The 21,478-nt window shown below is 41.1% G+C and overlaps 1 protein-coding gene across 3 annotated transcripts in view; it reads right to left on the bottom strand.

Annotated features, from left to right (window-relative positions):
• Nucleotides 1-21,478, bottom strand: part of ryk (receptor like tyrosine kinase) — a 150,848-nt gene that overhangs the window by 74,600 nt on the left and 54,770 nt on the right. For all 3 annotated transcript variants that reach the window (XM_061978378.2, XM_061978381.2, XM_061978379.2), the window contains exon 7: nt 16,883-16,983. In XM_061978378.2, coding sequence (XP_061834362.2) covers nt 16,883-16,983 — 101 coding nt within the window. The remainder of the gene's footprint in view (nt 1-16,882; nt 16,984-21,478) is intronic.

Here is a 21,478-nt window from a genome sequence, read left to right as displayed (position 1 = left end):
GTCGTCATGTGGTTGGAAAATTCTGGAAGGACGGCGCATCTGACAGACTTAGAAAGTTAGAAAAGAATACTCAACGTTTTCCCCTCACATGACCTGCACACGCAGCTTAAATGATTAGTTGTTCATAAAACAATGTTCACTGTGTAGTAGTTCAGAATGACATTCTCAGTTCAGGAGAAAAATGGTTTGGTACATCAGCTTGTTTTCTCACACTTTGGATTTGTGCTCAGAGTAAACAAGGCACAGAAGGGGCTTGTAAAATAGCTTCATGGGTGCCAGTAGAAGCATTGAAGATTGTTTAGACCAGGGGGTGTCCAAACTACGGCCCACCAGCTTCTTACCATGAATTGATTTACGTGGACCCTGTCGGAGGCAGATATTTACATATATCCGAATTTAAGTGTTACTTCTTTTATTTCATAATCATAATACAAAACAGCTAGTGTTTTTCTTCCAATTGTGGTCTTTTGGTTGTCTGCAAAACTGTGTGCTTAACCTTGAATGAAGAATGTTAGAGAGAGCGATAATAAGCATTTGTTTTGGCTAGAGAGACATGACTGCCAGGGGGGGAGGAAGAGAGACTTAAGAGGAGAGGGTTTTGGTCGAGGGGGGGGGGGGCAGACCATCTTGGCGCCGCGATAGAATGTTCTATGCTGGACTGGTCTAAAAATATATATATATGCAAAGCTTTGCAAATATATTACAAAATACCTATTCTGCCTCTGGTGGTTTTTCAACTCAACTTTAAGTGTCGTAAAGAGCTTGGGAGCGACTTGTGACTTGAATTCCCTGGGAGGAACAACTGGTCCAAAACGCAACAACCCCGACTTAAACAAGTTGAAAAACTTATTGGGGTGTTACCATTTAGTGGTCAATTGTACGGAATATGTACTGTACTGTGCAATCTACCAGAGGTGTGGACTCGAGTCACATGACTTGGACTCGAGTCAGACTCGAGTCATGAATTTGATGACTTTAGACTCGACTTGACAAAATGTAAAAAGACTTGCAACTCGACTTAGACTTTAACATCAATGACTTGTGACTTCACTTGGACTTGAGCCTTTTGAATTGACATGACTTGACATGACTTGCTACTTTCCCCAAAACCCAAAGATGAAAAAGTTATTTGGGAGCGCTCCGTATTTTTCATTGTGTACTTGTCTATCAGCGTTGCGTGTGTCAGCTGGTGTGCTCTCAGTACAACAGCCAATCAAATTAGATCTACTTTGTTTTCATCACACAGCATTCATCCAATCAAATTGCAGGACAACCAACGAAGAAGACATGTCCAAACCACACGCCAGTGAACAAAAAATGATACCTAAAATAATTTTGTTTGGGTATAAAAATTACGAGGTGGTCAACACAAAACGGTTTGCAGTATGCAACACATGCGGTTCCAAAATGACTGATGGAGAGGCAACAACTTCCAACTTCGTCCGGCATTTGAAGTTGCACAAAGAATGGTAAGTTTTGAATGTAAGATAACGTTTATTGGCTAAGTAACGTGACTTTTATTTGCTGTGTAGTTAAATCAGTGAGGCTGTAAACTCACTGCTAGCGTTATAACGTTATTGCAAACACGGGAATCTGTTGCAGTTCACTACCTTATTCATACTTTTTGTTCAGTGATTTTTTTAAGCAGGGTTACGTTAGTCAATATATCACACGTAACGTTAGACGGCGGTCAGCAGCACCGCGTATTTTAGCCACCTAAAAAAAAGACAAAAATAGTAAAATAAAGGTCAGTTAAAATGTATACTATATTATGAATATGTGTACCGTTTTAGCTAGCTTTCTGACATACTGTTGGTTGTTTACCTCAGTGGTCCCCAACCACCGGGCCGCGGCCCGGTACTGGTCCGTGGATCGATTGGTATCGGGCCGCACAATAAAAAATTTTTTTTTTTTTTTTTTTTTTTTTAAATAATTAAATCAACATAAAAAACACAAGATACACTTACAAGCAGTGCACCAACCCAAAAAAACTCTCTCCCCCTTTTGTTCTGGGCATTGAACATGAAGACTCTTCCTTCACTGTTCCGAGTGGCCATGAGAGTCTTGGCAGTGCCTGCCTCCAGTGCTCCAGTGGAGCGAGTTTTCAGCCATGGTGGCATCATACTACGCCCCCATCGTGCACAAATGACTGACAGACTCTTGGCTAATTTGGTCTTTTGCAAATGCAATGCAGCATAGGGCCCTGACATAAAAAGTACAACTTTTTTGTTATGTTCACGTATATGTCATGTTTTTTCAATGTTAACACTTTTGTACAAATAAGTACATTTGCACTTTATTTTTCAATGTGTTTGTTCTGTAAAGGAATGAGTTACATGTTTAAAATGACTGGTTAATAGTGCTATTATAAAGTGCAATGTCAGCACAATTTTCTTTACTGCAATTTAAAATGCACTTGTTTTAATAAATAAATAGTGTTTGAAAAGCATACACAATCTGTGTTAATATATTAGTCTGTGGTTAAAAGGACTTGAAAGGACTCGAAACTCAAAATGCAGGACTTAGGACTTGACTTGAGACTTTCCAGTCTTGACTTTGGACTTGACTCGGGGCTTGCCTGTCTTGACTCGGGACTTGACTCGGACTTGAGGGCAAAGACTTGAGACTTACTTGTGACTTGCAAAACAATGACTTGGTCCCACCTCTGCAATCTACTAATAAAAGTTTCAATCAATCAATCAATTCAATTTGGCCCGTTAGACGTCATGAGTTCCACAAAGCATCGCACCGCAGAGTCCTTTCAAATTCATCTTAAAAACCAGGCGGTCCTGAATTCTACATATTTGCTGCCACCCTGTGGACAATGTGAGTAAGTCAGATCAAAGACCCTTGAAAATACTTGGAAATAAAAGCACAGCATTTACTTATATGACACGATCTAAACAACCTTCCCGAGTCATGGTGGAGGAAAAATAAATAAATACATGCAACTAACAAATGTCAACACACATGGTCACACATAACACAACCTGCTCACTGAACATTGTGGATCATATGAAAAACATCCAAACACCATAAAAATGTCAAAAAGACACCTATTTAAATCCATTAGATGATGGGGAAAAAACGTAGAACACTCTTCACACTCATCCATGTTTGGGGCATTTTAGCTGCTTGATATTTCTGATTGATTACAAAAGTTTTAGGAGGTCGTCACAGAAGTACCGTAAAAAATAAATCAGTTTCTTTCATAGTTTGGCCGGGGGTGCGATTTATACTCTGGAGCAATTTGTGTGTGAAATTATTAACACATTACCGTAAAATATCAAATAATATTATTTATCTCATTCACGTAAGAGACTAGGCGTATATCAACGTGACAGATTGTTTGGTAAACGTATAGCATGTTCTATATGTTATAGTTCAGGGGTGCTCACACTTTTTCTGCAGGCGAGCTACTTTTCAATTGATCAAGTCGTGGGGATCTACCTCATTTATATATATAATTTATATTTACTTATTTATGAAATATATGTTTTTGTTAATAAGTTAAAGGTGTTTAATAAAAATGCAAGCATGTTTAACACATATAGTTAATATTGTTAATAAATTAAAGGTGCTTAATGATAATGCAATCATGTTTAACACATAGTTAATATTGTTAATAAATTAAAGGTGTTTAATGATAATACAAGAATGTTTAATACATATAGTTAATATTGTTAATTAATTAAAGGTGTTTAATGATAATACAAGTATGTTTAATACATATAGTTAATAGTGTTAACAAGTTAAAGGTGTTTAATGATAATACAAGCATGTTTAACACATATAGTTAATATTGTTAATAAGTTAAAGGTGTTTAATGATAATACAAGCATGTTTAACACATATAGTTAATATTGTTAATAAGTTAAAGGTGTTTAATGATAATACAAGCATGTTTAACACATAGTTAATATTATTAATAAGTTAAAGGTGTTTAAAGATAATGCAAGCATGTTTAACACATATAGTTAATATTGTTAACAAGTTAAGGTGTTTAAAGATAATACAGGCATGTTTAACACATAGATTCCTTTCTTTCATGAAGACAAGAATATAAGTTGGTGTATTACCTGATTCTGATGACTTGCATTGATTGGAATCAGACAGTGGTGCTAAAAACGTCCGCATTTTCGAATGGAGGAGAAAAAAAGTCATCCTTTCTGTCCAATACCACATGAAAGTGGTTGGTTTTTGGCATCTTGTTTGTCCAGCTTCCGTACTCCTTTGTATACACTTTACAAGAAATACATTGTCGGCAAACTCCGTAGCTTGCTAGCTTGTGCACGCCAGCTTTCTGAGACTCTTATTTTGGTAGCGCAACTGTGCAGTCGGTCTTTGGAGTTTTGACGACAGGTACGGCGCCAGAGTCTGTTGAAATAAAGTGTTTCTCGCCTTCCAGTCGGTAATTTTAATGAGCTGGCAGCAGCCAGCGTCATCTCAGAAGACCCTCGGGTGCCGTGAATGTCAATCAAGTGACGAAAGTGACGTCATAGTGAAGATTTATGATCGCTCATTTTTAGGACTATTTTTTTCATGCCTGGCTGGTGATCCACTGACACACCCTCCGAGATCGACCGGTAGCTCGCGATCGACGTAATGAGCACCCCTGTTATAGTTATTTGAATGACTCTTACCATAATATGTTACGTTAACATACCAGTTGGTTATTTATGCCTCATATAACGTACACTTATTCAGCCTGTTGTTCACTATTCTTTATTTACTTTAAATTGCCTTTCAAATGTCTAGTCTTGGTGTTGGATTTTATCAAATACATTTCCCCAAAAAATGTGACTTATACTCTAGTGCGACTTCTATATATTTTTTCCTTCTTTATTATGCATTTTCGGTCAATACGACTTATTCCCTCTAATTTTTCATGTGTGTGAGCAAAGGCAAAAAGTCCCTGAGCATTGAGTGGAGTCCATGTGAGCAACATCAGACGTGCACACTGTGGCTACACCAGCAGCACACCTGTCCCAAACCTGACTAAATAACAAGTTCAATCTCCATTCATCCATTCATTTTCTACTGCGTTTCCCTTTCGGGTCGCGGGGGGTGCTGGAGCCTATCTCAGCTGCATTCGGGCGGAAGGCGGTGTACACCCTGGACAAGTCCCCACCTCATCACAGGGCCAACACAGATAGACAGACAACATTCTCTTATTATTATAATCAAATGACAGCAGTCATTTCCATGAGGTTATTTTCTAATATAAGTGTTTAGGCCCACTTACAATGACAATAACAAAAAATATTGTTTTTCATGAACTGTGTACTTGTATTGTTTGTCTGGGTGGAGGTCCTGCTTTGGAAAAATATTGTACCCGTTTCAGACATTGCATTTAGTTCCCATTAAAACATTCACATGTTGCACAATGAGATGTAAGCAGGGAATCATGTGTACATTCCTGCAATTTCCTGTTTGTAAAAAATATTTTTTTATTAGTATTTATTTAATATACTAACAGCATTTCATGATTAATATTTATAAATTAAGATTCCTAATAAATGACACTAGAATAAGCACACATTTGATTGCTAAATCATAGTGTAACGACCTGGAATGACACTTTATGTGTGGTGTTGGGAGTTGTCCGACTTTTTGTGTGGCTGTAAACGCATCACTGGCTAAGTGCCATATGTGCATGTGTCGGCGCAAGTGAGAAAGAGCGAGCGGCTGCTGTTGATACAACAAAGTTGCTTTTGGTCTGGTTTGTACTGCAGAAAATGACCAGTTTTGCTAGATATCATTTTTTTTACTAATGTTTTGGTGATATGTTTATGGCCGACAATAAAGAGTTTTGCTCAGTAAAGTGATCGATGGAATTCATGTCCTCAAAGCGTCTCGACAGACGATATTTGAGCAATGATGATGAAAACTGTTTTCCCTGTCGTGTCGAAAATTGTTATGCGCTTATTTTTTTACTTCATTTTGTGCGTGGCATCGATTTGCCGTGCGCAGAGGACGCTTGAGCAGTGCGCAATTGCACAGGCGCGCACCTTAGACCAGGGGTGCTCTTTACGTCGATCGCGAGCTACCGGTCGATCTCGGAGGGTGTGTCAGTCGATCACCAGCCAGGCATTAAAAAATAGTCCTAAAAATGAGCGATCATAAATCTTCACTATGACGTCACTTTCGTCACTTGATTGACATTCACGGCACCCGAGGGTCTTCTGAGATGACGCTGGCTGATGCCAGCTCATTAAAATTACCGACTGGAAGGCGAGAAACACTTTATTTCAACAGACTCTGGCGCCGTACCTGTCGTCAAAACTCCAAAGACCGACTGCACAGTTGCACAGTTGCGCTAACAAAACGAGTCTCAGAAAGCTGGCGTGCACAAGCTAGCAAGCTACGGAGTTTGCCGACAATGTATTTCTTGTAAAGTGTATACAAAGGAGTACAAAAGCTGGACAAATAAGATGCCAAAAACCAACCACTTTCATGTGGTATTGGACAGAAAGGAGGACTTTTTTCTCCTCCATTCGAAAATGCGGACATTATCATCACCACTGTCTGATTCCTATCAATGCAAGTCATCAGAATCAGGTAATACACCAACTTATATTCTTGTCTTCATGAAAGAAAGGAATCTATATGTGTTAAACATGCCTGTATTATCTTTAAACACCTTAACTTGTTAACAATATTAACTATATGTGTTAAGCATGCTTGCATTATCTTTAAAGACCTTTAACTTATTAACAATATTAACTATATGTGTTAAACATGCTTGTATTATTTTTAAACACCTTTAACTTATTAATAATATTAACTATATGTATTAAACAGGCTTGTATTATCATTAAACACCTTTAACTTGTTAACAATATTAACTATATGTATTAAACATGCTTGCATTATCTTTAAACACCTTTAACTTAACAATATTAACTATATGTATTAAACATACTTGTATTATCATTAAACACCTTTAATTTATTAACAATATTAACTATATGTATTAAACATTCTTGTATTATCATTAAACACCTTTAATTTATTAACAATATTAACTATGTGTTAAACATGATTGCATTATCATTAAACACCTTTAACTTGTTAACAAAAACATATATTTCATAAATAAGTAAATATAAATTATATATATGAATGAGGTAGATCCCCACGACTTGATCAATTGAAAAGTAGCTCGCCTGCAGAAAAAGTGTGAGCACCTCTGCCTTAGAGGGAACATTGCTCCGGAGCGACTTATAATCCGAAAAATACGGTAAACAAGATAGGAGTCTAACTTTCACATACTCTTAATATCCATTTATATTAATTGTATATCCATCATATTAATATATTATGTACACAAACAGTTACTTTGCATGCAGTCGGCTTTCAAATTTTTTTAGCCTGATGCGGCAACGTTTGGACACCACTGTTTAAGACTTTAAAAACACATTCAGTGATGCGGCAAATGACATGACTGACAGAGACGGACTATATTATATAATGTTGGCAACAGGAAACAAAACAAGTCTTGTGACACCAGTTGAGCTCGTAACTGCATTCCCAGTCAGTAATCACATTTTGGATGCGGAGAATGTCAGAGGATGCCAATCCAAACTATGTGAGAGGTTGATATAGGTAAGGGTTCCATATTGGCACACGTAATCAGTGCCTCATTTGGGCGCTGAAAGAATGCTGACTCAGCCACCTACGAGTGCATGAAGGTGACATTGTGCAAGTGGAAGTCATGTAGCGTCCCGAGTCGGACGCTCGTTTTAAACTTTATCGCGGTTCTTAACACGGCAGACCATCACCGCGCACACATTTAGCCCTAACACAAACAACAACAGCAACACTTCCGTACTATGCATCAATTACGGGTGCTGTGCATGAAATGTAAACATCAACATCACAACACAAGCACAGTTTTTATTGCACCAGTTTTGTTCGCTGCGATAATTATGGCAATTAGTTGTGGATTTTATTTTTGTTATTGTTATTGTTATTATTCACTACAAATAAAGATTTGTTTTCAAGTACCGGTTTGGGTTCAGTTTAGGCACTGCTTTGAAAGTACCGCTTTGCAACCAGTACAAATGGAAACGATACCCATCCCTAGTCCATACTTGCCAACCTTGACACCTCCGATTTCAGGGGGGGGGGGGGCGTGGTGTGGTTGTGGTTAAGAGGGGAGGAGTATATTTACAGCTATAATTCACTAAGTCAAGTATTTCATATTATATATATATATATTAGAGATGCGCGGATAGGCAATTATTTCATCCGCAACCGCATCAGAAAGTCGTCAACCATCCGCCATACACCCGATGTAACATTTGATCAGAACCGCACCCGCCCGTTGTTATATATCTAATATAGACAATGCAAGGCATTAGTGAGGTTATAAAGCTTTTGCCTGTTAAAGAAAGGAGACTGATCCAATGCAGCACAGACATTCGCGTGCCACGCTGTCACGACCCAGACGCACACCAGTGCGCAATCATATGGGAGCCGCGCTGAGCGCACCTCCAAGCGCGTCTCGCTGCCGGCGACGGCCGGGTATGGGCCCCGACGCTCCAGCGCCATCCATTTTCAGGGCTAGTTGATTCGGCAGGTGGGTTGTTACACACTCCTTAGCGGGTTCCGACTTCCATGGCCACCGTCCTGCTGTCTATATCAACCAGGGTGAGCCCCACCCCTTTCGTGAGCGCACTGCGCGCGGAGTGACCCCTGTTACGCGCCCCCGGCAACAGGGGTGGCGGGCAGGTAAGCTGCGCGGGTGGAGCGCGCGGAGTGACCCCTGTTACGAGCCCCCGGCCACGGGGGTGGCGGGCAGGTAAGCTGTTTACCTGCTGCGCGTGACGCCGGCCGCGGCGAAGGCGGACGAGGCGGGGTGTCGGTGCGGTGGGCGCGGTGGGCGCGGTGGTGACCCTGGACGTGCGTCGGGCCCTTCTCGCGGATCGCCTCAGCTACGGCTCCCGGTGGGGCCCTCTCGGGGGAAGGGGCCTCGGTCCCGGACCCCGGCGAGGCGTCCCTTCTCCGCTCCGTAAAAGTGTCCATCTCTTTTTTTTTCTTTTTCTGTTGTGGCATATGCAGCAGGTGCCTGCTTGTTTTTCGTATGTGGGTAACAACATTTAACTATGTATATATATTTCCGAATTGGTTTAACTGCCACCCGCCTGAATCGATTTAAAATCTAATTTTTTTTAATTTCATCCGCCCGATCCGTGGATAATCCGCGGTTGTGCCCGCAAACCGCGCATCTCTAATATATATATATATATATATATATATATATATATATATATATATATATATACACATACATACATACATAAGTAATACTTGACTTTCAGTAAATTCTAGCTATAAATATATATTTATTTTTATTATATATATATATATATATATATATATATACACATACATATATATATATATACATATATATATATATATATAATAAATACTTGAATTTCAGTGTTCATTTATTTACACATATACACACAGATAACACTCATCTACTCATTGTTGAGTTAAAGGTTGAATTGTCCATCCTTGTTCTATTCTCTGTAACTATTTTTCTAACCATGCTGATGATGCATTGATGTGTGGCACGCACAAAAAGTGCTTTCATCAAATGCACTAGATGGCAGTATTGTCCTGTTTAAGAGTGTCACAACATTGCTGTTTACGGCAGACGAACTGCTTTACGGTAGACGTGACTGCTGTTGTTGTGTGTTGTTGCCGCGCTGGGTCTGGGAGGACGTTAATGAAACTGCCTAACAATAAACCCACATAAGAAACCAAGAACTCGCCCTCTATCATTCTACAGTTATAACGTGATTGGGCAGGTACGCTGTTTATTTTGTGGGAAAGCGGATGCGGACCTGAGTCCGCTTGAATTTCAGGAGATTTTCGGGAGAAGTGCTGAATTTCGGGAGTCTCCCGGAAAATCCGGGAGGGTTGGCAAGTGTGCCCTAGTCAGAGGTCATCTGTGGGCTTGGACAAAGATGGTGCACTTAAAGGGGAACTGCACTGTATCTAATTTTGCCTATCATTCACAATCCTTATTAAAGACAAAAACACATATGTTTTTCTTTTTCATGCATTCTAAGTCAAAAATAAACATTAGCAAAAGTCAGCTAACCCGATTGGATTGGCTCTATTCTGCCTATGAAGCGCACTAAAAAGATCCAAAAACCTCCATCATCGTTTCATATAAACACACTCAGGTACTTTCATAACAACATGTCTGTGGAAGTCGCTTCCGAGCAGCTCCACTGTAGACACGGCCCAAGAGCCAAACGTGCAGGGTTTAAAAAGGTTTTGATGTGCATATAGTTAACAAAAGTCTTTCTCCGGCAGAACGTGACCTTTCAGTCACGTCTGTATCATCTCCCTCTCTCTGCTAAAGACAACAGTCGATAAGATAACCACGTACCACCTGTGAAATCTAATCACCTGCCAGCTGTGTCTCGCCGTCAGCAGATGCCTCGCCCCTATCCGATGGTGCTCCGCCCTCAAAACCATCGACAGAGGCGGTGACCTTTGCTCCTGCAGGCGCGCTGATCACACTCCCCCTCCACAATGTCATATTAACGAATTTTGCTCATCCTAAACATACGGCGGCGTATTGATTTCAGTCACATCACAATGTTCGCTCATCCCTTCAACAGCAACAACTACCAATCATGCAGACATCACTAAAGACAACAAAGACTACTACGATCCAGAAAGTTATATTTCTGAGCCCTTAATATACGGACTTAGCATCATGTAGCAGTATTGCTGTATGCCAAAAAAATGTTTTCAAACTACGTACATAATATCACTTACTGTACAATGTCTGCTCCCACTGGGATGCCAACTGCCGGGACGTTCATATCCTTCCGTTTAGAAGAATTCCTCATAATTAGAGATGTCCGATATTATCGGCCGATAAATGCTTTAAAATGTGATATCGGAAATTATCGGTATCGGTTTCAAAAAGTAAAATGTATGACTTTTTAAAAACGCCGCTGTGTACACGGACGTAGGGAGAAGTGCAGAGCGCCAATAAACCTTAAAGGCACTGCCTTTGCGTGCCGGCCCAATCACATCATATCTACGGCTTTTCACACACACAAGTGAAAGCAAGGCATACTTGGTCAACAGCCATACAGGTCACACTGAGGGTGGCCGTATAAACAACTTTAACGCTGTTACAAATTTGCGCCACACTGTGAACCCACACCAAACAAGAATGACAAACACATTTCGGGAGAACATCCGAACCGTAACACAACATAAACACAACAGAACAAATACCCAGAACCCCTTGCAGCACTAACTCTTCCAGGACGCATTTATCAGCCGATAATATCGGCAGCCCGATATTATCGGACATCTCTACTTAATAGTATTAATAAACTACATGAATACATCTCTCATCTACAGCTAAATAATGAGACAAAATATCAACTTCACACATAAAAACAACCAAAGACATGAATTGTAGATGAGACTAATATTTGTAGCAGGAAATCAACTGCAAACAAACTTATCCTATTTCTCATTAGCGTCACCATCACAGCAGCAATCAAATAAGTTTCTTAGCAATGCACCAATAAGTCCAACTTTGTCTTTCACCCATTAACTTTTTATTTTATTTTTTTCCATAAAGATTAAGTATTTAATATTTGTTTACTTACTATGGTATACTATTTATTTATTCACTGTTCTGTTACAGAGAACAAGCAAATGGGATAAAATTGCTATGGTATGAAAATGGGTAGAATACATAAGCTCAGCTTCTTCCTACTCCTTTTCGGGCGTGCTGTAATGCAGTGTTTTTCAACCACTTCACCTAATGGGTCCAAAAAATACTTTTTGCAAATCAATAATTATAATAATGTGCCGTTGTCTAGTGCAGTATTTTTCAACCTTTTTTGGTGTGTAAAAGGTATGTAACGCTTAAACCAAAAATGAACAAAAGGCACTGAAGCATAGGGATGGCTTTGCAAAACAAAAGTAAAACTGAACTGGCTACAAAGTAAACAAAAACAGAATGCTGGACGACAGCAAAAACTTACAGCGCGTGGAGCGGAGACGGCGACCACAAAGTACATCCGTACATGACATGACAATCAACAGTGTCCCCACAAAGAAAGATAGCGTACGCTCAACTTAAATAGTCTTGATTGCGAAAACAAAGCAGGTGCGGGCGATAGAACTCAAAGGAAGGCACGACGCTGCTACAGGAGAACACCAACAAAACAGGAAGGGTCACCAAATTAACAGCGCAAGACAGAAACTAAAGCACCACGCACAGGAAACAACAACAAACTCAAAATAAGGCACGACAACCTGGTGGAGTTTCATTTTTTAACCTTTTCTGCTGGTGGAAAAAAATGTGCCTTGGCCACAAAAAATTGAAAAACACTGATGTAATGAATCAACAAGAAATATGTGATGCATTACATTGTATCGTATGCACGTTCCAAATAAACTGACCCCTCAGATGTAAAGACATGATGTGCCTCCAGTCTTCTCTTCTCTAAATCCTTGTGAGTGTCAAAGGAAGTGAGGTGGAGGCGAGCAGTAACTTCTTGGTGATAATGGCTTAAATCTTTCAAAAAAAAATTTTTTTTAACAGTGTATAAATTCCAGAGGTGGGACCAAGTCATTGCTTTGCAAGTCACAAGTAAGTCTCAAGTTATTGCCCTCAAGTCAAGTCCCGAGTCAAGACAGGCAAGTCCGAGTCAAGTCCAAAGTCAAGACTGGAAAGTCTCAAGTCAAGTCCCAAGTCCTGCATTTTGAGTTTCGAGTCCTTTCAAATCCTTTTAACCACAGACTAATGTATTTACACAGATTGTGTATACTTTTAAAACGCTGTATTTATTTATTAAAACAAGTGCATTTGAAATTGCAGGGGGAAAAGATAGTGGTGACATTGCACTTCAAAATAGCACTATTAACCAGTCATTTTAAACATGTAACTCATTCCTTTACAGAATAAACACATTTGAAAAGTGCAACTGTACTTATTTGCACAAAAGTGTTAACATTGTATTTCCATGGCATATTGCATTGTAACTAGTTCCACAGCAGTTTCTGTCCTGTTCTTACCTTATCTCATTGATCTCATCTCATACTGTATGTGTGTGATATGAAAAACATAACAAATATATGAACATAACAATGACCAGAGTTGTACTTTTTAGATATCAGGGCCCTATGCAATATGTACACATATTCTTAATATAGTATACATTTTAACTGACCTTTATTTGACTGTTTGTCTTTTTGTAGGTGGCTAAAATACGCGGTGCTGCTGACCGCCGTCTAACGTTACGTTACTGTGTGTGATACATTGACTAACGTTATGTTAAAAAGTCACGTTACTTAGGCAATAAACGTTATCTTACATTCAAAACTTACCCTTCTTTGTGCAACTTCAAATGTCGAACGAAGTTGGAAGTTGTTGCGTCTCCGTCTGTAATATTCGAACTGCGTGATTTGCATACGGCAATTTGTTTTTTGTTGACCAAGTCGTAGTTTTTATACCCGAACGAAACCAACTTTAACATAATTGTTTCTCACTGGCACGTTGTTGGACAACTCTTGTTCATTTGGTTGTCCTGCAATTTGATTGGATGAATGCTGTGGGATGAAAACAACTGTCGGAGGCAGATATTTACATATATCCGAATTTAAGTTGTACTTCTTCCATTTCTTTGTCATATTTGAAAACAGCTCGTGTTTTCCACTTCTTCTCTTGATGCTCTGTCAGCAAGCAAACTGTGTGTGTTAACCTTGAGTTCTTTGGAATGTATTATGGCTAGGGAGACGTTGTGCTTGTGTTATGGCTAGGGAGGGGGAAGGAAAGAGAGGTTTTTGGCGTTGGGAAGACAGACCATTTTGGGAGGCGCGATAGAAGGTTCTAGGGTTAGACTGGTCTCAATCAAAATGTATATTGGCGAAGCTTTGAGAATATACAACAAAATACCTATTCTGTCTCTGGTGGTTTTTCAACTCAGCTTTAAGTGTCGAAAAGAACTTGGGAGCGAATTGTGACTTGAATTCCCTGGAAGGAACAACTGGTCCAAAACGCAACACAACGTAGATCTAATTTGGTTGGCTGTTGTACTGACAGCACACCAGCTGGCAGGAACAACACGCTGATCGACACAGACGTAGACAATGAAAGATACGGAGCGGTCCCAAATAACTTTTTAAGCTTTGGATTTTGGGGAAGGTGGCAAGTCATGTCAAGTCAAAAGGCTCAAGTCCAAGTGAAGTCACAAGTCATTGATGTTAAAGTCTAAGTCGAGTTGCAAGTCTCTTTACATTTTGTCAAGTCCAGTCTAAAGTCATCAAATTCATGACTCGAGTCTGACTCGAGTCCACACCTCTGATAAATTCACTCTATCCCATTTTAAACATTATTTCATGATCGCCTGTATGTTTGCCTCTAAACCTTTCAAAATAGGCCCAAATCTGCACTGATGCAGCTAAATAAACAGCACCCTAATGGGACTGTAGCCTGTTAAGTGTTTATTTAGGAGTTAGAATGCATTAAAAGTAGGGGTGTAACGGTACACAAAAAGTTCGGTTCGGTACGTACCTCGGTTTAGAGGTCAGGGTTCGGTTAATTTTCGGTACACTAAGAAAACAACAAAATATACATTTTGGGATTATTTATTTACCAAATTTTTCTTAGTGGAATATTTGATGTGAATTAATGGGAACCTTGGATAGGTCAATAACTCATAATAACATTGATTTTGATTCAATATTATGTTTTGAGCAATGACAGTTTGAAAGAAAAAAAAAAACAGCTTTGTTTTATTAGTCAACATTGCAACTTTTTCTAAATTACCGTATTTTTCGGACTATAAGTCGCAGTTTTTTGTCATAGTTTGGCCGGGCTCCAGTGCGACTTATATATGTTTTTTTTCTTTTTTTATTACGCATTTTCGGCAGGTGCGACTTATACTCCGGTGCGACTTATACTCCGAAAAATACGGTACATTTATTTATCATTTATTTACATCTATACTCTCGGCAGGGTCCTTGAGGGTGCATGGGAGTTTGCCCAACCAGTCTACATGTGCTTTGTGGACTTGGAGAAGGCATTCGACCGTGTCCCTCGGGAAGTCCTGTGGGGAGTGCTCAGAGAGTATGGGGTATCGGACTGTCTGATTGTGGCGGTCCGCTCCCTGTATGATCAGTGTCAGAGCTTGGTCCGCATTGCCGGCAGTAAGTCGGACACGTTTCCAGTGAGGGTTGGACTCCGCCAAGGCTGCCCTTTGTCACCCATTCTGTTCATAACTTTTATGGACAGAATTTCTAGGCGCAGTCAAGGCGTTGAGGGGATCCGGTTTGGTGGCTGCAGGATTAGGTCTCTGCTTTTTGCAGATGATGTGGTCCTGATGGCTTCATCTGGCCAGGATCTTCAGCTCTCACTGGATCGGTTCGCAGCTGAGTGTGAAGCGACTGGGATGAGAATCAGCACCTCCAAGTCCGAGTCCATGGTTCTCGCCCGGAAAAGGGTGGAATGCCATCTCCGGGTTGGGGAGGAGATCTTGCCCCAAGTGGAGGAGTTCAAGTACCTCGGAGTCTTGTTCACGAGTGAGGGAAGAGTGGATCGTGACATCGACAGGCGGATCGGTGCGGCATCTTCAGTAGTGCGGACGCTGTATCGATCCGTTGTGGTGAAGAAGGAGCTGAGCCGGAAGGCAAAGCTCTCAATTTACCGGTCGATCTACGTTCCCATCCTCACCTATGGTCATGAGCTTTGGGTTATGACCGAAAGGACAAGATCACGGGTACAAGCGGCCGAAATTAGTTTCCTCCGCCGGGTGGCAGGGCTCTCCCTTAGAGATAGGGTGAGAAGCTCTGCCATTCGGGGGGAGCTCAAAGTAAAGCCGCTGCTCCTCCACATCGAGAGGAGCCAGATGAGGTGGTTCGGGCATCTGGTCAGGATGCCACCCGATCGCCTCCCTCGGGAGATGTTTAGGGCACGTCCGACCGGTAGGAGGCCACGGGGAAGACCCAGGACACGTTGGGAAGACTATGTCTCCCGGCTGGCCTGGGAACGCCTCGGGGTCCCCCGGGAGGAGCTGGACGAAGTGGCTGGGGAGAGGGAAGTCTGGGCTTCCCTGCTTAGGCTGCTGCCCTTGCGACCCGACCTCGGATAAGCGGAAGAAGATGGATGGATGGATGGATATTTACATTTAACCTTCAAGCTTTTTTTATTTCACTTGTTATGTTTTTGTTTATTTTAATAGTATTTTTAGAATGTGCCGTGTGGCCTTTAAAACATTAGCTGTGGGCCGCAAATGGCCTCCGGGGCACACTTTTGACACCCCTGCTATAGATAATAAAAAATTAAATCTATGGATAAAAAGCAGAGCCTGGCGACGCATGCGCGTTTATCGTAACTCTCTCTCTCTCTCTGTCTCTGCCCCTCCCTCACCAATGCTGCTGCGTGAACAATTAGTTTTGTTTTCAACCCCTTCTTAACCCTGAACGTACATTGAAAATACACGCAACCCTAACTCAAAATGCTGGACATTTGAGGCATTTAAGAAACTCCGCAAAAGAGGACATGTCCGGTGAAAAGAGGACGTATGGTCAGTCTATCCTAGCCCGTTAGCTGCTAGCATGCCGTGTGTTGTGCCTTGGTGTGCATTGTTTACACAACGTGCGTTACGCTACTTAATATGTCCGTGTGGAAACTCGTTCGTTACACCTCCGAACCGAACTGGAACCCCTGTACTGAAACGGTTCAATACAAATACACGTTCCATTACACCCCTAATTAAAAGACATAGAGATTGTGAATGATATACAAAAATTGCAGTTCCCCTTCAAGCCAAGGCGGTCATGTTGTTTGGTGAGGTGTTGATAGAATGTAAACTCTTACTGGACACGGGGGCTGCATTGTTGGGAGTGTCGGCCCTCAGGTACTGTGTGGTCTGCGTGGATGGCTGAGAGAGTCTCTGAGAGCTTCCACTGTCGCTCACGCTGAAAGTGAAGAAACAGACATGTGTAACAGGAACTAGAAGGAGCACCATCATCATCATCATCATCTCCCTCACTTGCTCGTACCACTTTTGGCTAGAGGCGCTCAAAGTCGCGGCTCAAAGTTAAAACCTCCCGCAACTGATTTGGACCGAGCTAAATTAGCATAGACTGCTTACCATTTTGTAAAGAAAAGAAGGCTTTTCTTCTGCACGTATCAGCAAATCTAATTTAATGCTTTTTAATGCCACTTAAAACAAATGTGATGCCCGTTTTCTATGGTCAGGATGTATAGTCAAATAGTCTGTATAGACAAAATTGTAAGCATTTAACTTAGACTTAGACTTCCTTTTTATTGTCATTCAAATTTGAACTTTACAGTACAGATAAGAACGACATTTTTGTTGCATTAGCTCATGGTAGTGCAGGATAAAAAAAGCAATAAGGTGCAGATATAAATAAATACATAGATTACTGTACAAATAAATATATTGCACTTTTGCATATGCATCCACGTTTATGGATGTATGTTATATTGTCTTTATATTCCAGCCAGTTAATCAGTTTTTGGGGGGAATTGAGGGGATTATTATGATGCGTTCACGGCCTGAGGGAAGAAGCTGTTACAAAACCTGGAGGTTCTGCTACGGAGGCTGTGGAACCTCTTTCTAGAGTCCAGCAGTGAAAACAGTCCTTGGTGATAATCCTAAATAAAAGTTTACAACCTCTAAAGGCTTAGTGGCCACATTATTTATTTATTAGCCTTTATTTAACCAGGTAAAATCCCATTGAGATCAAAGATCTCTTTTCCAAGGGAGACCTGGCCAAAAGGGCAGCAGCAAGGTTACATTAAAAAACAGTAAACAAATACATAAAACATCACATTTACAACATTAAAACTTGCTCACATGACACATGTGCATACAGACAAGGTAGACTGCAGTCCTTTCACAGAATCTTTAAACTCATTCAACGTAACTAGGGTTTGAAGTTTAATGTTCGATTGTAGGTTATTCCAAGCCTTCGGTGCTGAAAACCTAAATGCTTTCTTGCCCATTTCAGTTCTTACTTTGGGGACGACAAATTGCAGAACATTCATTTAACGAAGATTGTGACTTCCTTGTTTCTTTGTTAAAAGACAAGACATACGTGGACAGCACCTTTTAGTTCTTATTTCCAAAATTGTGTACACTACTGAATTGGGGTCTTATGGCCACTTATGTGGACACTTATACTGCCATCTGGTGGTGTCAGAAGAGTATAACATACAATGGAATTTGGAAAAAAAAAAAAGTGTAAAAATAAGAGTTAGCATGTCACTCACTAAACATGAAGTACACGTTTGTGTACTTATGGACTAAGTACATCATATCAAAAGACGATTCTTAGTTTTTATTCTAATTAGGGTCCAATAAGCCCAAATAGCAAAGATAAATAAAAAAAAGAATGTGAACAAACAGCTTGGGCCTTAAGAGGTTAAAAAGCAATACATTAGATTTTAAAACCCTGCTTTGAAGTGCTATTGATCCTTGAAGCTCTCTGCGTACTGTACGTGGGCTAATTGGAAGGACACAGGAAGTTTGGAGCTCTGTAGCAACTGCAAGACTTACTTTTTTGACCTGTGCAGTGTGATTAAGTGCGAGGGGAAAATTAGTTCTTACCGTGCTAGTAACCTCTATCTTTGTTACGACTCAAACCTGAACTAATGGTGTCGGATGCGGACAACACACTCTGGTAAGTGGTGCCCCTTATGGAAGCAGGTAACCCACTACACAGGGCCCTTAGACTACCATGATCCTTAATATGCCAACATACCTCCACAATTCAAAGTTATTCTGAGAGGAATGACCTTTCAGAGGAACTTTGATCGGTCCCCGAACCCCCTTTCCCAGGTGTTATGCTTACAAAGGCTCTCACATCTGTGTATACTAATGACATCACCACCAAAGACCTGGTAGCTTTGACCTTAGGAGCAGGTGCAGGCAACCTGTGGCTTAGGTGGATGACTAGCATGGCTAAGAGCCAAAACCTGGGTGACTGTGTTGCTTGTTCCGCTGGACGTCCCTTTCCCCACACTTACCCCGCCCCTTTTAAGTTTACTGACACTAATGGCTCAAACTGTCTTATCTCCTTGTTTTCTGAACCCACACCACCAGGTTGTGATTTGTTGGTTAGTGTGTACCCTCCTGTTGACAATTTCACCCGACTTCTTCCCTTTGTGGCCCAAAAGCTGAAATACACGTGTTTTCAATTTACAGGACCCCCTTCATCCCCCTACAAATTGGGTGACATTACCCCCTCCTGGTGCACCACCCTGATAGATGGCTCAAGGATAGGCCCTTGGGCACGAGCTGACTTATTCTGGTATTGTGGGGAGCACAGATTGTACATTAGAATCCCGACGTCAGCCGTTGGACTTTGTGCTATGGTTAGACTGGTGACCCCAGTCACCCTAGCGGGTACCAAATTAACACCCCTTGGAACTCCTGTTTCAGCGGCCTCTCTAACTTCCTGCAGAAGACGCCATGTTTTATCTCGGAGGAGTGTAACGGGCTCCTTTGATTTGATGAGAAACCCTGAGGGTGTTTACTTTGATGCAATTGGACAACCAAGGGGGGTCCCACCACAACATAAATTGTGGTGTGAATCCTGTGCAGGTTTCGAGAACCTTCCTATAATTGGTGCTATTTTCCCTGTGACTGCTACTAAAAATGTAGAACGCATTAACTATGTTTTTTATAATCTGTTGAGACTGACCAACCTGACTTGTGATGCTGTTGAGGGGCTTGCTGAACAACCTGGGTTTGCTATGTCACTGAAGGGGGTCAAGCAAAGTGGTGACTTTCGAGAAATGCTAGTTTCCTTCCCTGAGAGTGACGACATTGACATAGATTCCATCCGTTTATCTCCCATGTAACTATGCTTTTAATTTTTTACTAGCTTGCTCAAAGAGGGGCGTATTTTAGAAGTGTTGTACTAGTGATAAAGATCTTTTTAGAAGATCTGAAGGGGGAATTGTCGGAGGAAGATATTTACATATATCCAAATTTAAGTTGTACTTCTTTCATTTCATAGTCATATTTGAAAACAGCTCGTGTTTTCCATTTCTTCTCTTGCTGCTTTGTCTGCAAGTAAACTGTGTGTGTTAACCTTGAGGCTTTGAAATGTGTTTTGACTAGCATGTATGTTGACTACAGAGAGGGGAGAAAAGAGAGGGTTTTGCGATCGGGAAAGAGAGACCATTTTGGCGGGGCGATAGAATGTTCTATGCTGGACTGGTCTGAAAGTATATCTGCAAAGCTTTGAAAATATACAACAAAATACCTATTCTGTCTCTGGTGGTTTTTCAACTCAGCTTTAAGTGTCGTAAAGAGCTTGGGAGCGACTTGTGACTTGAATTCCCTGGGAGGAACAACTGGTCCAAAACGCAACACTCTGCAGAAAGTCGGCCACCTCTTTGCACTACTTTTGGCAATATAGTGTACCGTATTTTCCGCACTATAAGGCGCACCTAAAAACCACAAATTTTCTCAAAAGCTGACAGTGCGCCTTATAACTCGGTGCGCTTTATATATGGATAAATATTAAGATTCATTTTCATAAAGTTTCGGTCTCGCAACTTCGGTAAACAGCCGCCATCTTTTTTCCCGGTAGAACAGGAAGCGCTTCTTCTTCTACGCAAGCAACCGCCAAGGTAAGCACCCGCCCCCATAGAACAGGAAGCGCTTCTTCTTCTACTGTAAGCAACCACCCGCCCGCGTAGAAGAAGAAAAAGCGCGCGGATATTATCATTTCCTTTGTGTGTTTACATCTGTAAAGACCACAAAATGGCTCCTACAAAGCGACAGGGATCCGGTTCATGAAAAGACGCAATCTCTCCATCCGCACACGGATTACTATTTCACAGCAACTGATATTCCTGTGAACCGCACTGTGGATACAACGGGAGCACGTACGGTGAATATTCGCACCACAGGGAATGAGAAGTCATCCTTCACTGTGGTTCTAGCTTGCCATGCTAATGGCCAGAAACTTCCACCCATGGTGATATTCAAAAGGAAGACCTTGCCAAAAGAGACCTTTCCAGCCGGCGTCATCATAAAAGCTAACTCGAAGGGATGGATGAAGAAAAGATGAGCGAGTGGTTAAGGTAAGTTTAAGTTTACGCGAAGAGGCCGGGTGGCTTTTTTCACGCAGCTTCGTCCATGTTGATATACGACTCCATGCGCGCCCACATCATGCTGGTTTTAATATATTATTAAAGTTTGACTGACCTATTTGACTGTTTTTTTGACATTCCTTTAGCGCAGTTAGATGCGGCTTACAACACGGGGCGGCTTATAGGTGGACAAAGTTTTGAAATATGCCGTTCATTGAAGGTGCGGCTTATAACCCGGGGCGCCTTATGGTGCGGAAAATACGGTATATACAGTATGTGCGGCTTATATACGGGGAAAAAAAATTGGCTTCTAAAATTTCCCGGTGCGTTCAATAGTCC

Source organism: Nerophis lumbriciformis, linkage group LG18 (genome assembly GCF_033978685.3).
Source record: "Nerophis lumbriciformis linkage group LG18, RoL_Nlum_v2.1, whole genome shotgun sequence".
Taxonomy (NCBI): domain Eukaryota; kingdom Metazoa; phylum Chordata; class Actinopteri; order Syngnathiformes; family Syngnathidae; genus Nerophis; species Nerophis lumbriciformis.
This window is presented reverse-complemented; position numbering and strand designations above follow the sequence as displayed.